This window comes from Nicotiana tabacum, chromosome 11 (assembly GCF_000715075.1).
Source record: "Nicotiana tabacum cultivar K326 chromosome 11, ASM71507v2, whole genome shotgun sequence".
NCBI classification, from domain to species: domain Eukaryota; kingdom Viridiplantae; phylum Streptophyta; class Magnoliopsida; order Solanales; family Solanaceae; genus Nicotiana; species Nicotiana tabacum.
Genome location: NC_134090.1, coordinates 14,998,063 through 15,017,443, shown reverse-complemented (window position 1 = coordinate 15,017,443; position 19,381 = coordinate 14,998,063). Strand labels below are relative to the sequence as shown.

The 19,381-nt window shown below is 35.9% G+C and overlaps 1 protein-coding gene across 2 annotated transcripts; it reads right to left on the bottom strand.

Moving 5' to 3' along the window:
- Window positions 1–121: 121 nt before the first annotated feature.
- LOC107769155 (pullulanase 1, chloroplastic) lies at window positions 122–17,714 on the bottom strand. 2 transcript variants are annotated; one of them, XM_016588330.2, is made up of 28 exons: window positions 17,404–17,714; window positions 16,697–16,832; window positions 16,562–16,614; window positions 16,322–16,430; window positions 15,633–15,769; window positions 15,293–15,492; window positions 15,007–15,156; window positions 14,682–14,742; window positions 12,893–13,013; window positions 12,444–12,534; window positions 12,252–12,345; window positions 12,000–12,095; window positions 11,754–11,894; window positions 9,623–9,673; window positions 8,415–8,485; window positions 8,097–8,189; window positions 7,623–7,713; window positions 7,398–7,469; window positions 6,070–6,126; window positions 2,958–3,026; window positions 2,793–2,849; window positions 2,558–2,632; window positions 2,201–2,289; window positions 1,918–1,995; window positions 1,578–1,716; window positions 1,361–1,470; window positions 1,160–1,259; window positions 122–612 (listed from the first exon to the last, which is right to left on the bottom strand). In XM_016588330.2, the coding sequence occupies exons 1-28, from the start codon at window positions 17,614–17,616 to the stop codon at window positions 508–510; spliced, it is 2,859 nt and encodes a 952-aa protein (XP_016443816.1). In that variant the 5' UTR covers window positions 17,617–17,714; the 3' UTR covers window positions 122–507. The 2 variants fall into 2 exon arrangements, with proteins under 2 accessions (XP_016443816.1, XP_016443817.1); XM_016588331.2 differs by lacking the exon at window positions 122–612 and adding an exon at window positions 638–779.
- Window positions 17,715–19,381: the final 1,667 nt, after the last annotated feature.

Below are 19,381 nucleotides of genomic sequence, written 5' to 3'. Positions count from 1 at the left end.
GCAGCCTGCAAGTTCTCCTCTACCAGCAAGACTCAGCTCATTAGTGCGTGATGACAGATTAAACAAGCAAAATAGGGCAAAAATCGTAAAATCTATTAAAATTTGATACCAAAAAAGGTACTTAAACAACTAGAAAAACAAATATTTTATTTAAGACACTAGTATTACATAAATATTTGACATAGCAATTCTCTCTGATCATCAACTTAATAGACAAATCATCTTTCTGGTTACTTCCCTGTTAAATAATCAGAAAAATGGGATCATTTTTGTGGTATATTTCTTCTAACTGAACCTCTCTCCCTTCCATTGCTCCCGGATCCTATATTGTATATATATATGTCCAACCATAAGCCTATTATTTATTTCTTGATCCTCCGTGGCCATTTTCTAGAACTGAACATAACAAGTACAATTCATGTACAAGTTTGGATAAGCAGAAGGCTTTTTGTACAAGCTTAACTCACTGAACCAGGTTCTCCTTTTCATGATGAAAAAAAACAAATTCTACCGAGGTTCAACAAACACAGAAGTTGTCCTGGCAGGCACATTAAAGCAACCCGAGGATGCATCATATGTTGAGTTCTTAACAACATCATCAGTTGAGTTCATCTGGAGATGCAAAAGTAAAATGAACATCTTGACCGTCATACAAGTAGCAAGTCATGCAGGAAATGAGATTGCATTAATACTTTTATTGGCTTCCTTCGACTACTTCTAGCGTTGGTTCTTCTAATCTTTTGCACAAGTTAAATATAGTGAAAACAAACGTAAGACACCTGCAGTAAAGGCCCAAATCCAACCCAACAATATCAAAGATGTTTAATTTTTCCTTTTTATACCTACATACTCAAGTACAGTATCTCTTTCTTAATGCTGGTGGAAAAAGCTACTGCCGGAAAAATAGACATAATACTCACTTCATCCTGTTTTATATAACTTTGTCAGATCAAATACGAAATTTTAGATATTAATTTAACTTGTTTATATTAGTTATGGTGAAAATAATAGAACATTAGTTTAAAGGTTAGTTTAATGAAGCAAAGTCCATTTATAAACTCTCCACAGAGGATATAATTTGTGTTTTTGGAAGCACACTAAAAAATAAGGCATATTCAGCTATGCATGTAACAGTATGCAACTTGAAACAAATGATTACCTGTATTGGATGCAATTGAAGAGATCTTGCTCTTAGTGCAGGATTGGCAAATGAGACATCAGTCGGGTCGGGATTAATGATGACAACTATATAGGAATAACTGGTAAAATGAAGAAAAAATATTGTCATTCAATTTTATGATTCAGGTATCAACAGATAAAGCAGCAGTAGAAGGACTAAAGCTGGATTAAATTTACCCACATTGGATCCAATTGAGAAAGCCCTGGAACTCCCGGATGGCCATCTTCAATGCTCATTACTATAAGACCAGGAATCCATGACGGACCAGTATTATGAAATCGTACTCTTTCCTGGTGAAAGACGTCAATTTGTGACCATCAAACTCTAAAGTAATTGCACAGAATTGAAGAAAAAGGAGACAAAATATTTACATATGGATAAGTATTTACATTCTAACCTGGATAGAATTGGCCGTCCTTAGCCGGAAGAGTGGTGAGGAGTATCTTATTTGCATAAGGTTCGAAAAATTTTCAACAGCTGCAAGGATATGACTTTTCTGAGGCTTGTAGGATGGATCTGCTAGTCTGGGTTTGATTCTGAATATGAAAAATAATAGGACAGACTATTAGTCGGGTCACCAATTGGAAAACCATCTTGATTGTATGTATCAGAACTTCAACCAAAGATCTAGATGCAACATGCACCTTCCCTCACCCCAACCACCACCTGGCCCCCAAATCTTTCTTTTTCTTACGGGAGAAATATAAAGCTGGAATGATAGCACTGAAATCACTCACAGTGGCCAGTTCCATTCATTCTTCTCTTTCGGAGGGAGACCAACACCCCAGTTGTTAGAGTTGTAGCTAAAATCCAGCCTGAAAAATCACATTATACAAGCATTCAGTGTAACATAAGAACATTTATAAGGGAAACCATGACTAAAAAAAGTAGGAAAAGTAAGATTTAGAACCAGAATAGATGACAATGCCTGCAGAGCAGAGATAGTAGTCATCTAAGATTCTAAATTAACAAAAGACGCTTGCTGAAGAAAATAACTTGTAACAGGGAGAGGTGGCGGACCTGTTGAACCAATCACCGGAGTTGTAAGAATCACGGTCTATTGATTTTGAGCGCAGCATTTCATCTCCAGAGTGGAAAAAAGGTATTCCCTGTCAAAGGTTAGCAAGTATCAGTAACGAAGAGAAATATCATAACCACTCAACCTTATAAGCTAGCACGATAAATATGTATTATTATTAATTTATCATGCAAATCGCAATAGTAAAACAGTATTTTAAATTATACAAAGTTAACTAGTAAAGCTTATGAGTTGCAACTCATATTATCATTGACAGAAAGAATGGCAAAACGGTAGAAAGTAGGCAAAAGTTAAATTATAAGACGCATAAATTCTTCGAAGGACAAACTGAGTCTGACCTGAGACAGAGCTATTACACTGGTCGCTAAGTGGTTCATCCTGCATCTCTCCTCCACAGAAATGTCCTTTGGAGTCTATCAAAGTGAAGCGACTAATTTATACCGGAAAGAAAACAATGTGATGTATAGGTGCATATTATCCATCGAGTTTCAAACCGTGTTCTACTGGTCCTCGAGGATTTCTTGGTTATCAAAAAATGAAAAAAAGGTGGCATATTGCAAGAGAAGAATATACCTTAAGACTAATGATGTCGAACAGTGTCTCATTGTCATGAGCAGACACATAGTTAACCTGCATATAATCAAAACTATTAAGGAAACAAGGTTGTGATAGCGATTGCATGGTTACATAATAAAGGAGGCATAAGATATGGAATGCAATAGATGTATAGATCCTTACTGTTTCAATGGGAGAAGAAGCATATCCAACTGGCTTCCTATCATGCAAAAACACTTCAGATCCTTTCACCTAGGCAAGAAGAGCAAACAGTATTCAACGTACCATCTCCAGTGTCAAGTTATGTCAACATTCTAAAAGATAAACTATAAGCATTTTCCAAGTGGAACCAGTTTATACCAGCAAATAGAGGGGCCACTCCTTTTCTTTTAATCAGATTAAATCTTCGCATTCAGTATGGCAGCATATTAGCAAATTCGTTATCCCTAATACTAGCTTGCTGTCGAAATGATATTTGATAGAAAGCTTAGTATTTGATTTCAATAGCCACTCCAGTTGTTGTACCTCATAAGTCTCAAAAAAGATAGTTCCCTCTTGCCTCCACTAATGAGTTTATTTAGACCAGATCATCATACTATATTATATCATCATACTATATTATATCATCATACTATATTATAAGTAGGAAAACCCAAAGTGAAAGTTGAATTACCAAATTGTCCTATAATAGTTAAATGTCATTCTTTACCCTTCAAGCAAATACTACTAAAGTAAAAAAGATTGTGCAAAAATGGAATTACACATACTAATAAAGTTTCAAAAAATTTTGGAGAATGTAAGGAGTTGCATTGAATAACTCAAGTAATAGGCTAAATTCATTTGGCTAATTTAATACGAGCCAAATTCATCTACTGAATGCAAATTATTACTTATTAACTAATTATCCATTCAATATATGCAAGGTTTATTAAGCATATATTAGCCACAGAGTTAGTTTTGGCTTATGACATTCCACTTTTATTATGCTCTTTAAATCACACTAAATTACAAGAACACTCATATTTATTCTTCCGTTTAAAAATTTAGAAAGACACCTTCTTAATTGACTAATCTTCATAACCTTTCATATCGTAGCTTTACCTTTTATTGGCAAAAGCTTATCTCCATCTTTTTCTCTATGTAAGTTGTTCTCAAAAATTTATATTTTTCGTATTTGAATTCTACTGATGTAACTTTACTTTTTATTCTACGAAAGAAACTTCATTATCTCCACTTTGTCTTTTTATAGATGTACGTTCATCACTCATAATTTTAAATTTTCTGATTTGGATTAATTTAAAATATTGATATCTTAAACCCTATTTTATGATTTTTGTTGCAGGTGTGAGATAGAGGTCAAAATTTTGCCTACTAGAGTTAAGGATGCCGCGAGTGAAGCAGTTGAGTGCAAGTGGTTAATTTCTCTTCAGGTACTGAATAAATATCTCTAACATACAAAAATATAAATTTATGTTAAATTGATGTGTATTCCTTAATCATTTTGTTCTTTTATTTCTTAAAAATTTTGTTTAAAATTAGCTTCACGAAAGCTTGTATTCTTATGATTATGACATTCTTGTAATAGTCAATTGCATTTTTTATATTTTTTTTGCAATTAAATTGAAATGTCTGCTTTGCGCAGTTCTTTTGTATTGGCTTCTTTGCTACTATATTTACGGGTTATCTAAAATAAAAGAAACCTTAGCATCTAAGGTATCCAAGAACTTATAAGGTTTCTTCTTTTATGAAATTTGCTAAGCAAGATCAACATTCATTATTTTAGAATTTGCAATTAAATTTTTTTATAACTAAAAATAAATTTTTAATTATATTTATGTTATTTTTAAAGTCTAATACTCATTAGGGGGTACAAGTACCCAAAAACTAGTATTAATCTAAATGCATCGTTTGAATATTTCACATGTAAAATTCTTGCAACTGGTAGTATTTTTCGTTTAGTTTCTAAAACTCTGGAGTTTTATATACAAAAGAAGATTCAAGCAAATGCAATTTCACATGGATATTTTGGTCAGATCGAACCTAAAGAAGCTAAATATGATTATCTATTTGGGGCTTTTGGATAAGTAGGAAAAAAAAAGGGTAGCCCGGTGCACTAAGCTCCCGCTATGCGTGGGGTCCGGGGTCGGGTCTATTGTACGCAACCTTACCCAGCATTTAGATAAGTAGAAGTAATACTGAATACACTGCAAGTTTAGTCAGCATGAGAAGAACGAAGTTGAGGTGGGACTAGATGGGATTGTAGTGCCAAAATGCCAACAATTTAGATATTAAGGTTCATTCTTTCAAGACAATGGAATGATAGATGAAGATGTTACCCGTAGGATTAAAACCGGATGGTTGTAGTGGAGAAGTGCTACCAGGGTGTTATGTGATAGAAGGATGCCTACCAAAATGAAAGGTAAGTTATAAAGAATAGCTAGAAAACTGGCAATGTTATATGGTAGTGAATGTAGGGTTGCTGCCTGCTAAAGTCCAACATATCCACAAGATGAGTGTTGCAGAGATGCAAATGCTAAGATGGATGTGTGGTCATACAAAATTAGATAAGATTAAAAATGACCACAATCACCAGAATGTGCAAGTAGCAAGTATGAGGATAAAAATCAGAGAATCTCACTTGAGATGGTTTGGTCATGTCTTGCGTCGCCCTACACGGACACCGGTCCGTAGGTGTGAAATTATAGTGAGTGAAAGTGTTAAAAGAGGACGAGGTAAACCTAAAATCACATGGAAGGAAGTTGTCTCGATATACCTACAAATCCTTGGAATCAATGCAGACTTAACTAAAGACGAGGAACAATGAAAGAAAAAGAGTCATATAGGTGATACTTACTAGTTAGGAATAAGATTTAAATTTGTTAGAGACTTTTAATGTTATTACTATATATATATATAACACTTATTTTCAGTACTACCCTTATTTTATTTTGGCATAATGATGATATGAGTTGAGCTCAAAGAAAAAAGCGAGGATTCATATAGCCTACTCCAACTTTGTTTGGGACTGAAGCGTAGTTGTTGTTGTTGTTGTTATATTTGGGACATAGAAAGTAGTTAATACATACATTTATTTAGTTTAAAAAGTTTTCTTTGGTTTATTGGCTAATGATCCAATCAAAGGAACAATTGGTACAAAAGTATCGAGCTTCTTAATTGCATTAAGTCGTTAGAAATGAATAGCAATAATTATCTCATAACTTCAATTGTAATGATTTGCAGTATCATCGCGATGTAAATATGATGCAACGTAAATGGCAATCGAATCTATGGATACCTCTTCACCATCACAGTTGGTTAGCACAAAATCCTTTAAGTTTGCAGCCATTCCAACCTGAAAAGCAAACATGCTCGTTTAGACAAAGAAGAGCTGAAGAAATATTTAAGTCATGATCTCATTGTAGTCCTCGCAAAAAAAAGTATATATAGAAGGTTCAGAATCATGACAGTATTATAGCATGATTAAAATACACATACATCGCCTATCATTTTTGATGATTTTGTAAGTAAATACACAATTACGTTGAACGTTTCTGGATTTTTCCATTTTCTCTTAAAATAATTGTCCAATTTCCCTTCTTGATAGTGAAACAGAGTGACGTCTAACTAGGATATTGAAATTACTATCTCATCATTTCAAAAAGGGGGGAAATTGCAACATATAGCCTTTACCTCTTTATATATCCAAATTTTAGGTCTGGAAATTGAACTAATTCTACGCCTGACTTACTGGCAATACTTGGCCAATCCAACCCATCGTAACAAAAAGGGGTCCTTCAACTGTGACCTATGTTACATTAACTTGAATATCTCATGCTCTCTCTCTCTGTCTCTCTCTTAAACCCAGCCAAATCATTCTATTTGTAAAAGCTTTATATGAGTGTGGTTAAGTATCTAGTATATGTACCTTCATTTTTTCACGAGTTTTTAGTGCATTTTGAAAGATCTACTTGAAGCGCCCGTATCATTGCCTCACTCAAACAAGACATCAAGGATCATTAGGACGTTAAGTTCGTAAACGCTTTCTACTATAGGACGGTTATGTATCCAGTATATGTACCTCTAATTTTTTGCGAGTTTTAGTGCATTTTGAAAGATCTGTCTGAAGCACCCATATCATTGTCTTACTGACACAAGATATCAAGACAAGTCATGTCACACGCATTGGAATATATTGTACTATATGGAGTAGATTTCTTCGAAAAGGTTTTGGCTTTAGTTATTTTAGTTTTAAAACGTGAAAAAGAAGCTACCATGAATCTTACTAAGCAATAGATTAATAACTTAGATTACATTGTTCCCACAGTTTCAAATTGAATGACTTGATTTCATGACTGTAAGCTTACTTTTTTGCTTTTATAGATAGCAAAAGAAAGTTGTATTCAGAAAATTACTTAATACTTCTTTTAAATATTTTGTGCAGTATAATGTGTTCAAAAGCTACCTTTGTGAATATTTTTCTTACACGGACTAAAACGGAAAGGGTAAATATTTTACTGGAACAAAGGGTGTAAATAATAAGAGCGAATTGTCTTTCATGCAAATTTCTTTGGCCATTATGGGGTAAATGCTAAAATGCCATGCTACTGGAATAGGGCTGAGTACCTGAATGTGATCCTTCGACACAGCAAGCATACGTTCTACATTGGCTTTATCACCAAGATCATGACCATTAGGCTGAAGAGCAGCACGTAAAAGTTATTGAGACGGTGTTGTAGATATACAATAACTATCCGTATTATGAATGGATTATTTAAAACTCAAAATAGACACATGGCAGAAATTTATCACAAGCATTATACTTCCAAATGACTAAAAGTTTACCATTACCTCCAAATAAAGGCCAGTTACAAAACCTTGGTGTAGAGGATGACCAAAAGGTGATCCACCCAGCAGAGCATCCCGAATGCGATCATTGAAGCTGGTCGTGAATCAAGAACAAACATGAATAACATACTTTAAGTAAAGCATAACTTCATGAGATACATCGAGTAGGGGCACGGAAATATTCCCGTTTACGCCTAAGAGCTCTTGCAAGCATTAAAGCCAGCACATTGGAATTGACACCGTTACACCAGCAATCATTGGAAAGATAATTTATGCTTTATTGCACAAATGTTCAAAGTACCATCCAGCTATGCTGCTAGGAATCTCCAAAAATGTTGTTGCACCCGCATCGATGCTAGAGCTTCACTTTGCAATTTATTATTGGCTCAAACAAAGAGCAAAATCATGCAGACACACAAGGAATAGAAAATCATCTTCTTTAGACAGGGAAATTGGAAATAAACTCAGAAGTAGCACCTCCCAATTCCAGATCCAAAAAGGTTGAATTGCGATGCATTTATCCCACGTCCGTTGTTTGCCACTTCACCAAAATCCCATCCTTCACCATATCTGAAATGAAAATGTCATTAAGAATCAACTTATAAAAAGGAAACAGAGAATCAATGTAAAGTTCAAGAACAACTAAAAGTACACAAAGGATCATGCTTTAATAATGGTTACAGGCATAGAAGATGTAACCTTGTAGGGACAAGATAAAACAACTACCGAAAATGACATCTTTAGTAATCAGGATTACAAAAATTAGGATAGATAATTAATGGTAACAGTCCTTACATATAAATACTTGGTCCATCTACGCCATTTTTATCTTTCGACAAGCTATTGAGCAATGACTTTGCCTTCACCTGCATTAAAAGACACGAATATCATATTGTTAGCACACCTAGCTTTGAGTACCACTAATTTGAAAGAGCCAATTAATCACAAATTCGAATACACAAGGAGCAGAATTAACTAATCCATTTTTTTATGTAGTTTTACAAACTACGGAATGCACAAAAAAGCTGTTGCCCTACTCAGATGACCTTCAGTTAGCAGACATGCCTACAACCAGAATGATCATGTCAGCTTGTGCATGTCAACATTGTTATGTGACATCATAATTTCCGTATAACAATGTCAATTGGAAATGGATTAATCACAAAACTGCATAATGTAAAACATTTTGGCAAACAAATCAAAACCCATAAACAAGAAGAAAAGAGAATATGCTCTTTAAGAATTAAAAGGAAACAGCCTCTTGTAATGTTGCCTAAGATCATACCCAAATATCCTGAGGTAGTCTAAGTTGGGTTAGACAGGATAACTGCAGCAAAAACAGTATAAGTCGTGCCTACAAGACAAACATGATAGAAAATACCGCAGAAAAAAATTGTTTTTTTTTTCAACACACCTTACTTGAGGGCCTTATTTTTCACTACTTTTCATTGCATCTTCTATAATCATAAAATTTTCATCTGTTAAGTTTAAACATGGATCAAAGTAAAAAGGCTTCCAAAATTAGCCAACAACAACCCAGTAGAATCCCACTAGTGAGGTCTGGGGAGGGTAGGATGTACGCAGACCTTAGCCAATGGTCCAATAAATCCACAGATCATCAGAAAGATGCAAGACAGAGACCTAAAATGACTTACAAAATTAACTACAACACCAAAAATTAGCAAATGGCAAACAAAATAGACAAGTATAAATTACTACCTCCATCACAAAGTTCTTGCCATACTTCCTTTTCTATATTGTCCCAAAATATTCTACATTTCCTTAAATATAAAATTTAATGCATTTTACATAATGTAACGTATCACAAGACCCACTATTGCTCTTCGAAACAAAATCTTTTCCTCTATCCTATTCTTCCACCAACAAAGGTTTATATAAACCCAACATGTTTCCAAACAAATATGTCAGAACTCGTCATTTCAAATGGACCAAATGGAGACAGAAATTTCCTATCTTGCAAAAAAGCAGCTTTGAATGCTTACCATTGTACGCTTCATTATATGACCCATCAGGTCAAAGCGAAATCCATCAATCTGTAGAAGACGAACATGGTTAACACAATTAATTCTGAGGATATTCCTGAAAGAGGTAAGCTCCACAGTTATCAAGCACATATATATGCTCTCTCAGAGACGAATAGGAATGCATAGCCAGCAAGAAAGGGGATATGTGTTATCAATTGTGTGAAATAAGCATAAGATAAAGGTAACTGATTTTATTAGTTATAAGTTGGTTTGTCTCATACTAGTGTCAAACATAAGCTTCAATGTTCCTTGAGGAAATCACTTAACAACTGTTTAGACTTTAGGCATTTTCCATGTTCAGCCATCTGACATCAAGTACATAAAGCATGGTTTAGTATGATGTTTGAGCAATAAGAATTGATAGTGAGCCTGTTAAATTTAAGAACCGTCTCATCTAAAAGCTCTATCTGTTAGAGAGATACACTTTTTTTTATTTACTTTAGGTCTTCAATACATCCATTCACGCGTGGGATCCTTTTCTTGGGTCAAACGCGTGGAAATATTTTGTTTAGGTAGTGGTAGGACTCGAATTCAGGACCTTTGTGGCTCTGTCCACTCTAATACTATTTTAAATGTATAAACCATCTCATCTAAAAGTTTTATCTGTTAGAGGGTGGTACTTTTTACTCATTTATTACAAGTCTTCAACACAGCCTTTGGGGTATTTTTTACTCATTTATTACATATTGTTTCTGATAGTTTACAACAATTAAAGTTGAGATGTCATTTCAGATTGCTTAGTAGGCAGTTAAATCAACCACAAGAAAATCAAGGAACCATTATTCCATTTAGCACTAGCAAGTGTCTTATTGTGCTAATTGATAACTGGATAAGGTTCATTAGTAATCCTTTATCAGAAGAACATTTTATCTCACTGAGAAAATACATCATTTAATAGCCTCACGTCCTACTTGAAATCATAGGCAGCATAAAAAACAGCAGTTTCTTCTGGGATTATGATTGCACGGTTTCTAAATTTCCACTCCAATTCAAGTACTTTTGCTTGCTTTAGATTAGTAACTAAAGTCACATGTCATAGACATTCTCTGAGTTGCCTTACCAGGTTTGGGGACTCATTAGTGACATATATCCTGAATAATATTTCAAGGCCGGACTTCAAAACTAAAGCTTCTTATCATTCTTTTTTGATGAAGGGAGGGGATTATCATTAATAAGCATCAAGAAGATGCTTAACAAAAATTACAATTACAGCTTGATGGTGTCTGCTCATATACAAAAACTAATATATAGCTTAAGGAGCAGACACAATCCAAAAAGATTTCACAGCTAGAGACGGGCCTGATTGAGCCAACCAAACAAATTCAGTAAGCATTTGGCTTTAAGTACATGACAAGGAGTTGAGATCCCATCAACACATCTACGATTTCTTTCATTCCACATACACCAAAAATTTGAATCAAGCAAAATGCTTCTCATCATTCTAACCTCCTATTAGCAACAAATCTAAAGGTGCTTCTATTCTCATGCTCATAATGGCAAAGTAGTTCAGAGGTTTTAAGATCACAGTCGGATAATGACATTCTATGTAAAAGTTCCTAGCTTCAGACTTCCCAACAAATTTAATCGGTCTGGAGCTTACAGAGGTTTCATCTGCTGGAAGATCCAGTTGTCTAACTAATCGCTTAGTAATCCACATCCATCACTCATCCGATTTTTGAATTTCAAAAAGCCTTTGATAAAAACTACATTTGACTATCTCCTTTTTCTTTTGAAAGCCAATCTCAAAAAGTTAACATAAAAATTGTGGATCTCATAAAATACTAAAACAGCAAATTCGAGTTGCTACGTTCACGGTGTCCCTAAAATACGAACTATGCAACTGTTAAACAGATAGTCCACCAAACAAAACAAGACGAAACCTTAAAACAGAAGGGAGACGAGCTCTACGATGTCTTTATCACAATTGATCGAGAAACCTACGCCCAAAGTGCTTATGTAGCCGGTCACCGTTTGGGTAAGATCCTTGATGACTGATTCATAACCCACTAACGCTTTCAGTCTTGGTTCAAGTGTTTGCATAGCATTCTCATTTCATAGCAGATGCATCCAAGGGTGCATGGAAATATACCTTAAAATGAACTGCCCAGCACTTGAGGTCGTCAAGAATTAAGCGCTCAACCATGAAATGCTCACTGGCAGTATTGTTTACGCATGTGCTATGTTCAATACCACCATCAGCATTTCTTCTTAGATAGTAACCTGGAACAATCTGTTGATAGCAGAGCCAATAAAAAGTAGGCATAAGGAACGCAAGTTTAATGTAAAGCTATAACCATAAAGTTTAATGATGAGGTGGAACACAACAATTCCTCACCTTGTCTAGAACAGAGAAGTCATCAAAGTGACCACTTGCATTAATATGATTGTAAACAACATCCAATACAACACGTAGACCAATACGATTAAGTGCCTGTAAACCAATAAAGCCTTAGAGTGGCACCAGTGAGTTGGACAATAGAGGTCGATGGTCTCTTCAGTATAAACAGAAAGGTCGATGGTCTATTTAGTACAAACTTAAGAATGCAACCAAAATTTGATCTTTAGATAAAAGGACAAGAAGATATACCTGCACCATTTTCCGAAACTCAATGATACGACAAGGACCATTTGCATTACTAGCGTAGCTTCCCTTTGGAACTCCCCAAATAACAGGATTATACCTTTTCTTAGACAGCCGACAATTCAATTTTCAGAACACTGAGCCAGGAAACTACAATCAGCATAGATACAAATTGAAACTCTAAGCCCAGAATCTCACCCCCAATTATACCCATCTTCATTTTGGATGGCTGTGATAAGGGCCTGCTGCTCCTCAGAATCTGGTGGAAAAGAGTTGAGCTTCTCGATATCTGATAAAGACAACACATGAGAGACCAGGCAACAAATATGAATGAATGAGATCCAGAGGCAAACCCAAAAAGGCAATTAACAACCTTCCAATAAAATCTAGAAGAGAAGTGGCATTAAACTAGTTTGAATATGTTATTGTTTAGTTAATTATCCACCCTGCCATAGCAGCAGGTGACAGAATAGCAGATCCAGTCTGAGGGAAGTAAATGCCTCGTTTGGTCTTTTATTGCTTTATTTTCAGATTACCACCTTAGGCTTCGATTTAGCATCTGCGCTGAAAATAAAGGAGAACAATGGAAATACTAAAACCTTAATGGGGAGCCCCCTCTCAACTGAAACAAAGTTCAAGTGCTTTACCTACATGCTTCCATTTATGTTTCTCATCTTCAACACCGGCAAATTGAAAGGTTGGCAGCAGATGGACATGAGTGATACCAGCACTTGATAATCTTTTTAAGTGTTTGACACCAGCTGAGTCCTTCAAGCAAAACGAGATCAGGGCAACATGCTCATGAGACATATTCAATGGCACCTAAGTCCTGCGCTTATGTTCAAACAAATATTTCCAAATGCATTGTGCAGTTGTGTCAACTATGGGTTCATGGATTAGATGTTGTCATTACCCATTACTCAAAAGCTTGTATGACAAGCACAAAATCAAATAGCTAATACAGAACTTAGAACCTGGTCGCAAAGGAAACTCTAAAAAATTGAAAAAGAAATGCTGCTATAAAGCATACTGCATAAAGCACGAAATGAAGGAACAGAATGAACGTGTAACTCTTGTTTGAGTTGCAAGGTAAGGCCAGACTGGTTAAAAAAATGCACCGATGGGCAACCAAATTGAGGCCAAACTATATGATAAGCCAGGCGGTGAAACCTCAAATGAGACACTTACAGGGACTGTTGGTTTAAAGAACTCTCCACGTTTTCTTTCCTAAAAAGTACAACCTTTGACACCGACTTATAAGGCAACAGGTAGCAAGGTTCAGGCTCTGGTGAAAGAGTAACTTTTGTGCATAATTCTTGCACATAAGTAGGTAACATTGTCATTAACAGCTTGTCACAAAAAGCACATTAGAGTTAGGAAGCAACAATTTTAGATGTATATCTCTTACCAATAACTCCCTAATAATATTCGGGTACCGTGTTCACTCAGGCCTGCTGGCGCAATAAGAGAATGAAGGAGTTAATATGCTTGCTTGTCAGCTCGTGAAGGCGAGGACTCAATCATTTTTCATGGAAAGTTTGACAGGAAAGTTACAAACAAAAATGAGAGAAGTAGCCCCCTTTCGAGAAGTATATCTGCCTCTGTATGTGTGCATCCTCACTTCAAACATCAAACACGCCATCATTAATTCACTACCTTTTAAAGGTCAAATCAGTGTACCAATTTAAATCCTGTGCATGCCTAGCTACCGTCCTTCATTGGCTGCCTTTCCCAGCTCCCTAAATACTTATCAAATAGACGTACCTCAATAGTCTTCCCCTCTATCACATCACACACTACACCATGCACACTAGCAACCACCATCTCAAAAGCAGACAAAAATATGCACATGAACATGCATCTTCAAATACAAATTATCATGTATTTAATAAAATAGAGATATGTGACTTTCGTGATATTCATATGTAGTTATGCATTTATTCCTAAAGTCCAACTTCTAGTCCAGATATGATACCAGAAACTACCTGCAGCTACATACGTCTTGCTCACTACTCCCTCATTAGAATGTGATCAAATGTTAACTGTCATCGTCACCATTAACAATTCTCAGTGTGCATCATCACAACTATGTGGTTTCCACCAACTTACACACAATGGGACAAATCTTAAGTAAACCTTTAAATGTCATTTTCGCGAGATAGCATTTATCAGGTACAATATTATAGCAATCTTTTTCCTGTCATCTCGAATTAAATTCGATGTCATAAACATACTTTGTACATATTCTAAGATACCTATGAATAGGAGTACAGTGCAACTTTTCCTTCTACACAGCTCAAAACTCATTAAGGGATAAGAAGCAAATGAAGACAATAAATACCATTGCCCAATGCACCTACCGGTTAAAGGCTAGAAAATATGGCCGCAAAGACTTTACACCCATATTAGACGAATCAAATAGAAAAGTAAAGCTACCTGCAATGTGAAGGCAAGATAACCACCCTGAAATTCATGAGGCACAGTAGGGTCATTGGCACTGGCAAAGCGAAAATCATAGGAAAAGATAAGTTATTCAAAAACTACATAGTGCTCAACAAAATGCATTTTGATCTTATGTGCATTATAAATTTCTTCTCAGTAAAGTGAATTTTTTGAAACATGTTAGGGCTACTGGTTTTCAACGACCCTTTACTAATTATTCTACAGTTACAACTCATTATTCTCGTAAAGGAACGAATGTTTACAAGTATTCAGTAAGCGTTTCCAATAAGACTTCAACATTACCAAGATTACTTCTCACCTGAAATCTCTAACATGCAGCTCATATAGGCTGATATCGGAAAAGGAAAGAAGATCTGGTTTCTCATCTTGTAGATTATCCCATCCTTCAGGTTTTACATCATCAGAAACAAGATTAACTAATAATGTCCGTTTGCCATCAGCAGAGAGACTGCCCATACAAAAGCAACAAGGTCAATGTAGAGAACAGACAACAGTCACAATAATAAATGCACTATGGCAGCAATAAGTTACAATCAGTAAAATCAATTTCGTTGAAAGCAAGTGATTAAAACAGACCAGCATACCCTCTGGCATACGGATCATTGCTCACACATTTCTCAATCCGCAAGGTGCTATGATGGTAAACAGACACTTCATAAACATAGTAGCAACCCTCCCAATGTCTTGGCCCCTTAGCACTCCAAACGCCTTTTAGCTCCTTGAGCTGAACAATTTCTACTGGGTCAGTCTCTGATGGACTCTTATAAATGAGAGCTCGCACCACCTGTTTTGGTAGGTGTACAACCGGAAACAGCACGTTAGCTAAGTAACACATTCATCCCTCAGTCTCACTAAATAATATACATTACAAACAAAACCATAATCAAAGCAGGAAAACCTATGAGACAAAAGAACAGAACACACTTGAGCAGTTGGTGCCCAAAGGTAGAGAGAGACAGCTTCAGTATCAAAAACAGCACCGAGGGGCCCGGTATAGGAGAATAACTCATCAAGAATACCAGGTAACTGCAATCCAGTAGCACTTGCACATCTTCCATCAGCTACAAACAACATAAACCCATTTTTACCACAAATTAGACATGCTTACATAGAATGTTTGATACACTAATCCAGATAGTGGAGCTGTTAAATCAGCTAACCTAGAGAATAAAAAGGTATGGAAGTCTAAACCCGACACAAACAAATCAAGGAACAGCAAAGAAACTTATAGCAGCAAATGACTGCTCAAATATTTATGTTTGCCACTGAAAATTTGGAATAGCAGTATGTTCATTTAATCACCAGCAGATGAATTATATTCCCTGAAATATGAGAAAACGACACAACCTGAAACTCAAGTTCATCAAATATGAGTTCTACCACAAGATATGAATAAGATAGACAAAGGGGACACTTTCTTAAGTACATGGACAGGAAATGCTCGTATAAATCAATTCGGAACCACCATGGGTGCACGGAGGGCTATACACTGTAATGCATTTACAGGAAAAGTATCATTACGATTCAAGAGAAACATGGAGCAGTGGTTCTTAGTAAGCGCCGTCTCAAATTCCCTCAAGTGATAGATAGGAAAAAACAGGGGAACTACTTACAATTGAAGATAGCAACAGCTAATTGGCACTTGACTAAACTTTGGCAGTTCATAGTTGCAGGGACTTCAAATGCTGTATAATCTCGAATATGAGGAAATTTTTCAACTACCTAAATCAATAAAAGATTATAAGGAAACAAAAGAACACACATAAATTTCTCCATCTTTGCATTGATCAGAAGAAAATATTTTCCAACAACTGAAAAATCCCTTCAGGAATTCAGGACTCAGCGTTGCTCACCTGCTGTGAAAGTCCATAATTTGTCTGTTCAAGTTTGATTTTCACATCATGGCCTGTTATGTACAGAAAATCAAGATTAGGATCAAATCTAATTATCATCAAATAGAGCACCCAGGAGCTACCTAGAGTACAAACCTTGAATTTCACCATCAGCAACACATAATGCAGCATTTCTACTAGCATATAAGTAGCATTCACCCTCTCCAGCACCCACATTCCATGCAATTATTGATCTGCTAACCCAAAATGCTCTGCTATAGAATAGACTATCCTGAAATTATGAAAATTAAGCACTAACGACTTGTACGATTCAACATCCAATTTACGCGGCAAACTTTCCTTTTTAGTCTATATTTAGAAAAAAATTAATTTTAAAGTTCTCACTTTATCCTTAATGAGATGATTTATAGTTGCAGAATGTGTATCGCTATCTTTCTTTCCTTCTTAAACTCTGTGCCCGGTCAAACACAACCGCATAAAATAGGACAGAGGGAGTATAACTTTAGATTCAAGTTTAAAACTTGTCATTACTACTCCCTCTGTCTCATATAATGCGCCCTTAAGAAATATTAGGAAAGAGATTGGACTATTTTACCCTTATTTATGTCTTTAAGATATAATATTTATTCTATTTATGATTTATATCCCTCTTCAAGAACAATTATTACTAAGGTTAAAAAAGAAAAAAAAATAATCAATTTTGTATTTAACTTATAATTTGAGACAAGTATTTTTAGTAACCACTACGGTTAATATGAGAAGGAGGGAGTAATACAATTCTACATTATTAATAAAACACCGTATGAAACTCTTCATAAGTAATATTTCTACAAGTTACGAACCTGAGAACATGAAGAAGGGGTTGAAGATTGGTGCATAGTTGAGGAGCACCGAAGAGTTAAAGGACGAGAAGTTCCCAATTTGAGACCGGGTCGGTACCGAGTCAGAGAACTCAGTCGCAGCCTCTTGTGATGAGTTGGAAGAAGGAACCGAGTGGACTCGGAAGGAGCGGAAATGGGAGAGAGTGGAGCGTATGAAAGTAAAGCTGCAGACATTTGAATAACAGTTACTGGGACTGAACTCTCTGCTTTTCAGTAGTTGAGTTTGCTACTATTTGCTTTTCGGATCCAGTGCACCAACTTTGATTTTTTCTATTATTTTGGGTGCCTTTGATATTTTATTCGCCTCGTTTCTGTATTCTACACTCTCAACCCAATACTATGCAAACACTTGCATTTTGGCCCCAAAATTTATATTTGTTTTGGTTGTTATCTAATTTTTCACTTTTAAATTGAAATTGAAGAAGGGGAGCCTTGCCGTAACTGGTAAAGTTGTTGCCATATGACCAGGAGGTCACGGGTTCGAGCCGTGGAAATAGTCTCTTGAAGAAATGCAGGGTAAGGCTGTGTACGATAGACCTTTGTGGTCTGGCTCTTCCCCGGACCCCGCGCATAGCGGGAGTGATGATAGGCTATAATTACGTATTTTAGTCGCTTATTACACTCTAATTTACTACACTTTAATTAAGTTTGAGCTTTAATTGGTAGTGTTTTGCACTAATGGTGTGTTTTATGCCTTGTTGGAGTGATTCCAAGCTATGTAGATGTTATGGAATGAATTCAAGTGATTTAGAGCTTTGAAGTCTGAGTAAAAGCTCAAGGAATTAAGTTGGGATCGTGTTTGGGGATCGATGGATGATAGTTAAGAACGAACGACGAATCGAGTAGGCATATTGCACACTGTCTAGTAAAATGCATATAACTTTTTGCTCAGAACTCCATTTGGGCTCCACAATATATGGTTGTAAAGCTAACTCAAAAGGCTACAACTTTCATGTTTTATGTTTTTTTCCAAATTCCTAACATAACAGGGTGAAAATAGCGCGTCAAGAGCGCGGCCGCGCTCAAGCCGCACTCGTCAGGCAGAATCAAAGTGGATATGCGCGGTCTGAGCGCGGCCGCGCACGTCCTATCCGGGAAAAGTGTCCTTTTTCGCATTGGAGAAGGTATAATTGTTTGGTCCCGACCCTACTTGGTATATATACATGGAAAAATGGTATTTTGTGGAGTTGGACATACTTTTGACACAGATTCGACCTAAGGAGGCAAAGACACAATAGGAGCAAGACGGGGAATTCTTCTACGAGTTTTTCCTTCCTCTTCCTATTTTTCATTGTTGGTTATGACTTTTAGTATTGTAGTTTTACATACTATTATGAATAGCTAATTTGTTACCTAGGGTTTTGATGGAACCTTTTGTAGGATAAATTTTTGTTATGTTTTTATATAATTGAGCCGTAGTATTTTCTCTATTTGTTCAACTATATTATTCTTGTGGTTGATTGAAGGGCCCTCAATTAGCTATGCCTATTTAGTATGTATTACTCAGGAGAGAGTGCATATTTAGGTAGTTGTTGAACAACATCACTCCCGACGTATGTAAGGAATCAATAACCAAGGGTTTAAAGTTGGGATTAGGGATAACGAAACCTTGGGTGCGATCTAAGTGAGCTGTAATTAAAGCTAGCTAGCGTAACTTGGGAGAGTATGTCTAGTAAATTGTCATAATTACTCAGGAGAGAATTACAACACGCAGAGCGCTCATGATCGGTAGAGAATACTTAGGCGAAATCATAGAAGACATAGCAGGAAGGATTCCGATAATTGGGGAAATCATAACTCTAGACCTCCTTAATCTTTTCTCCAACCTGTAGTATCTTTAGTGTTAATTTATTATTTTAATTTGTTAGTTAGTTAGTTAAACACAAGAATCTTAATATCTATAAGTTAGGAATTTTTCAAGCTTATATTCTTGGTGATA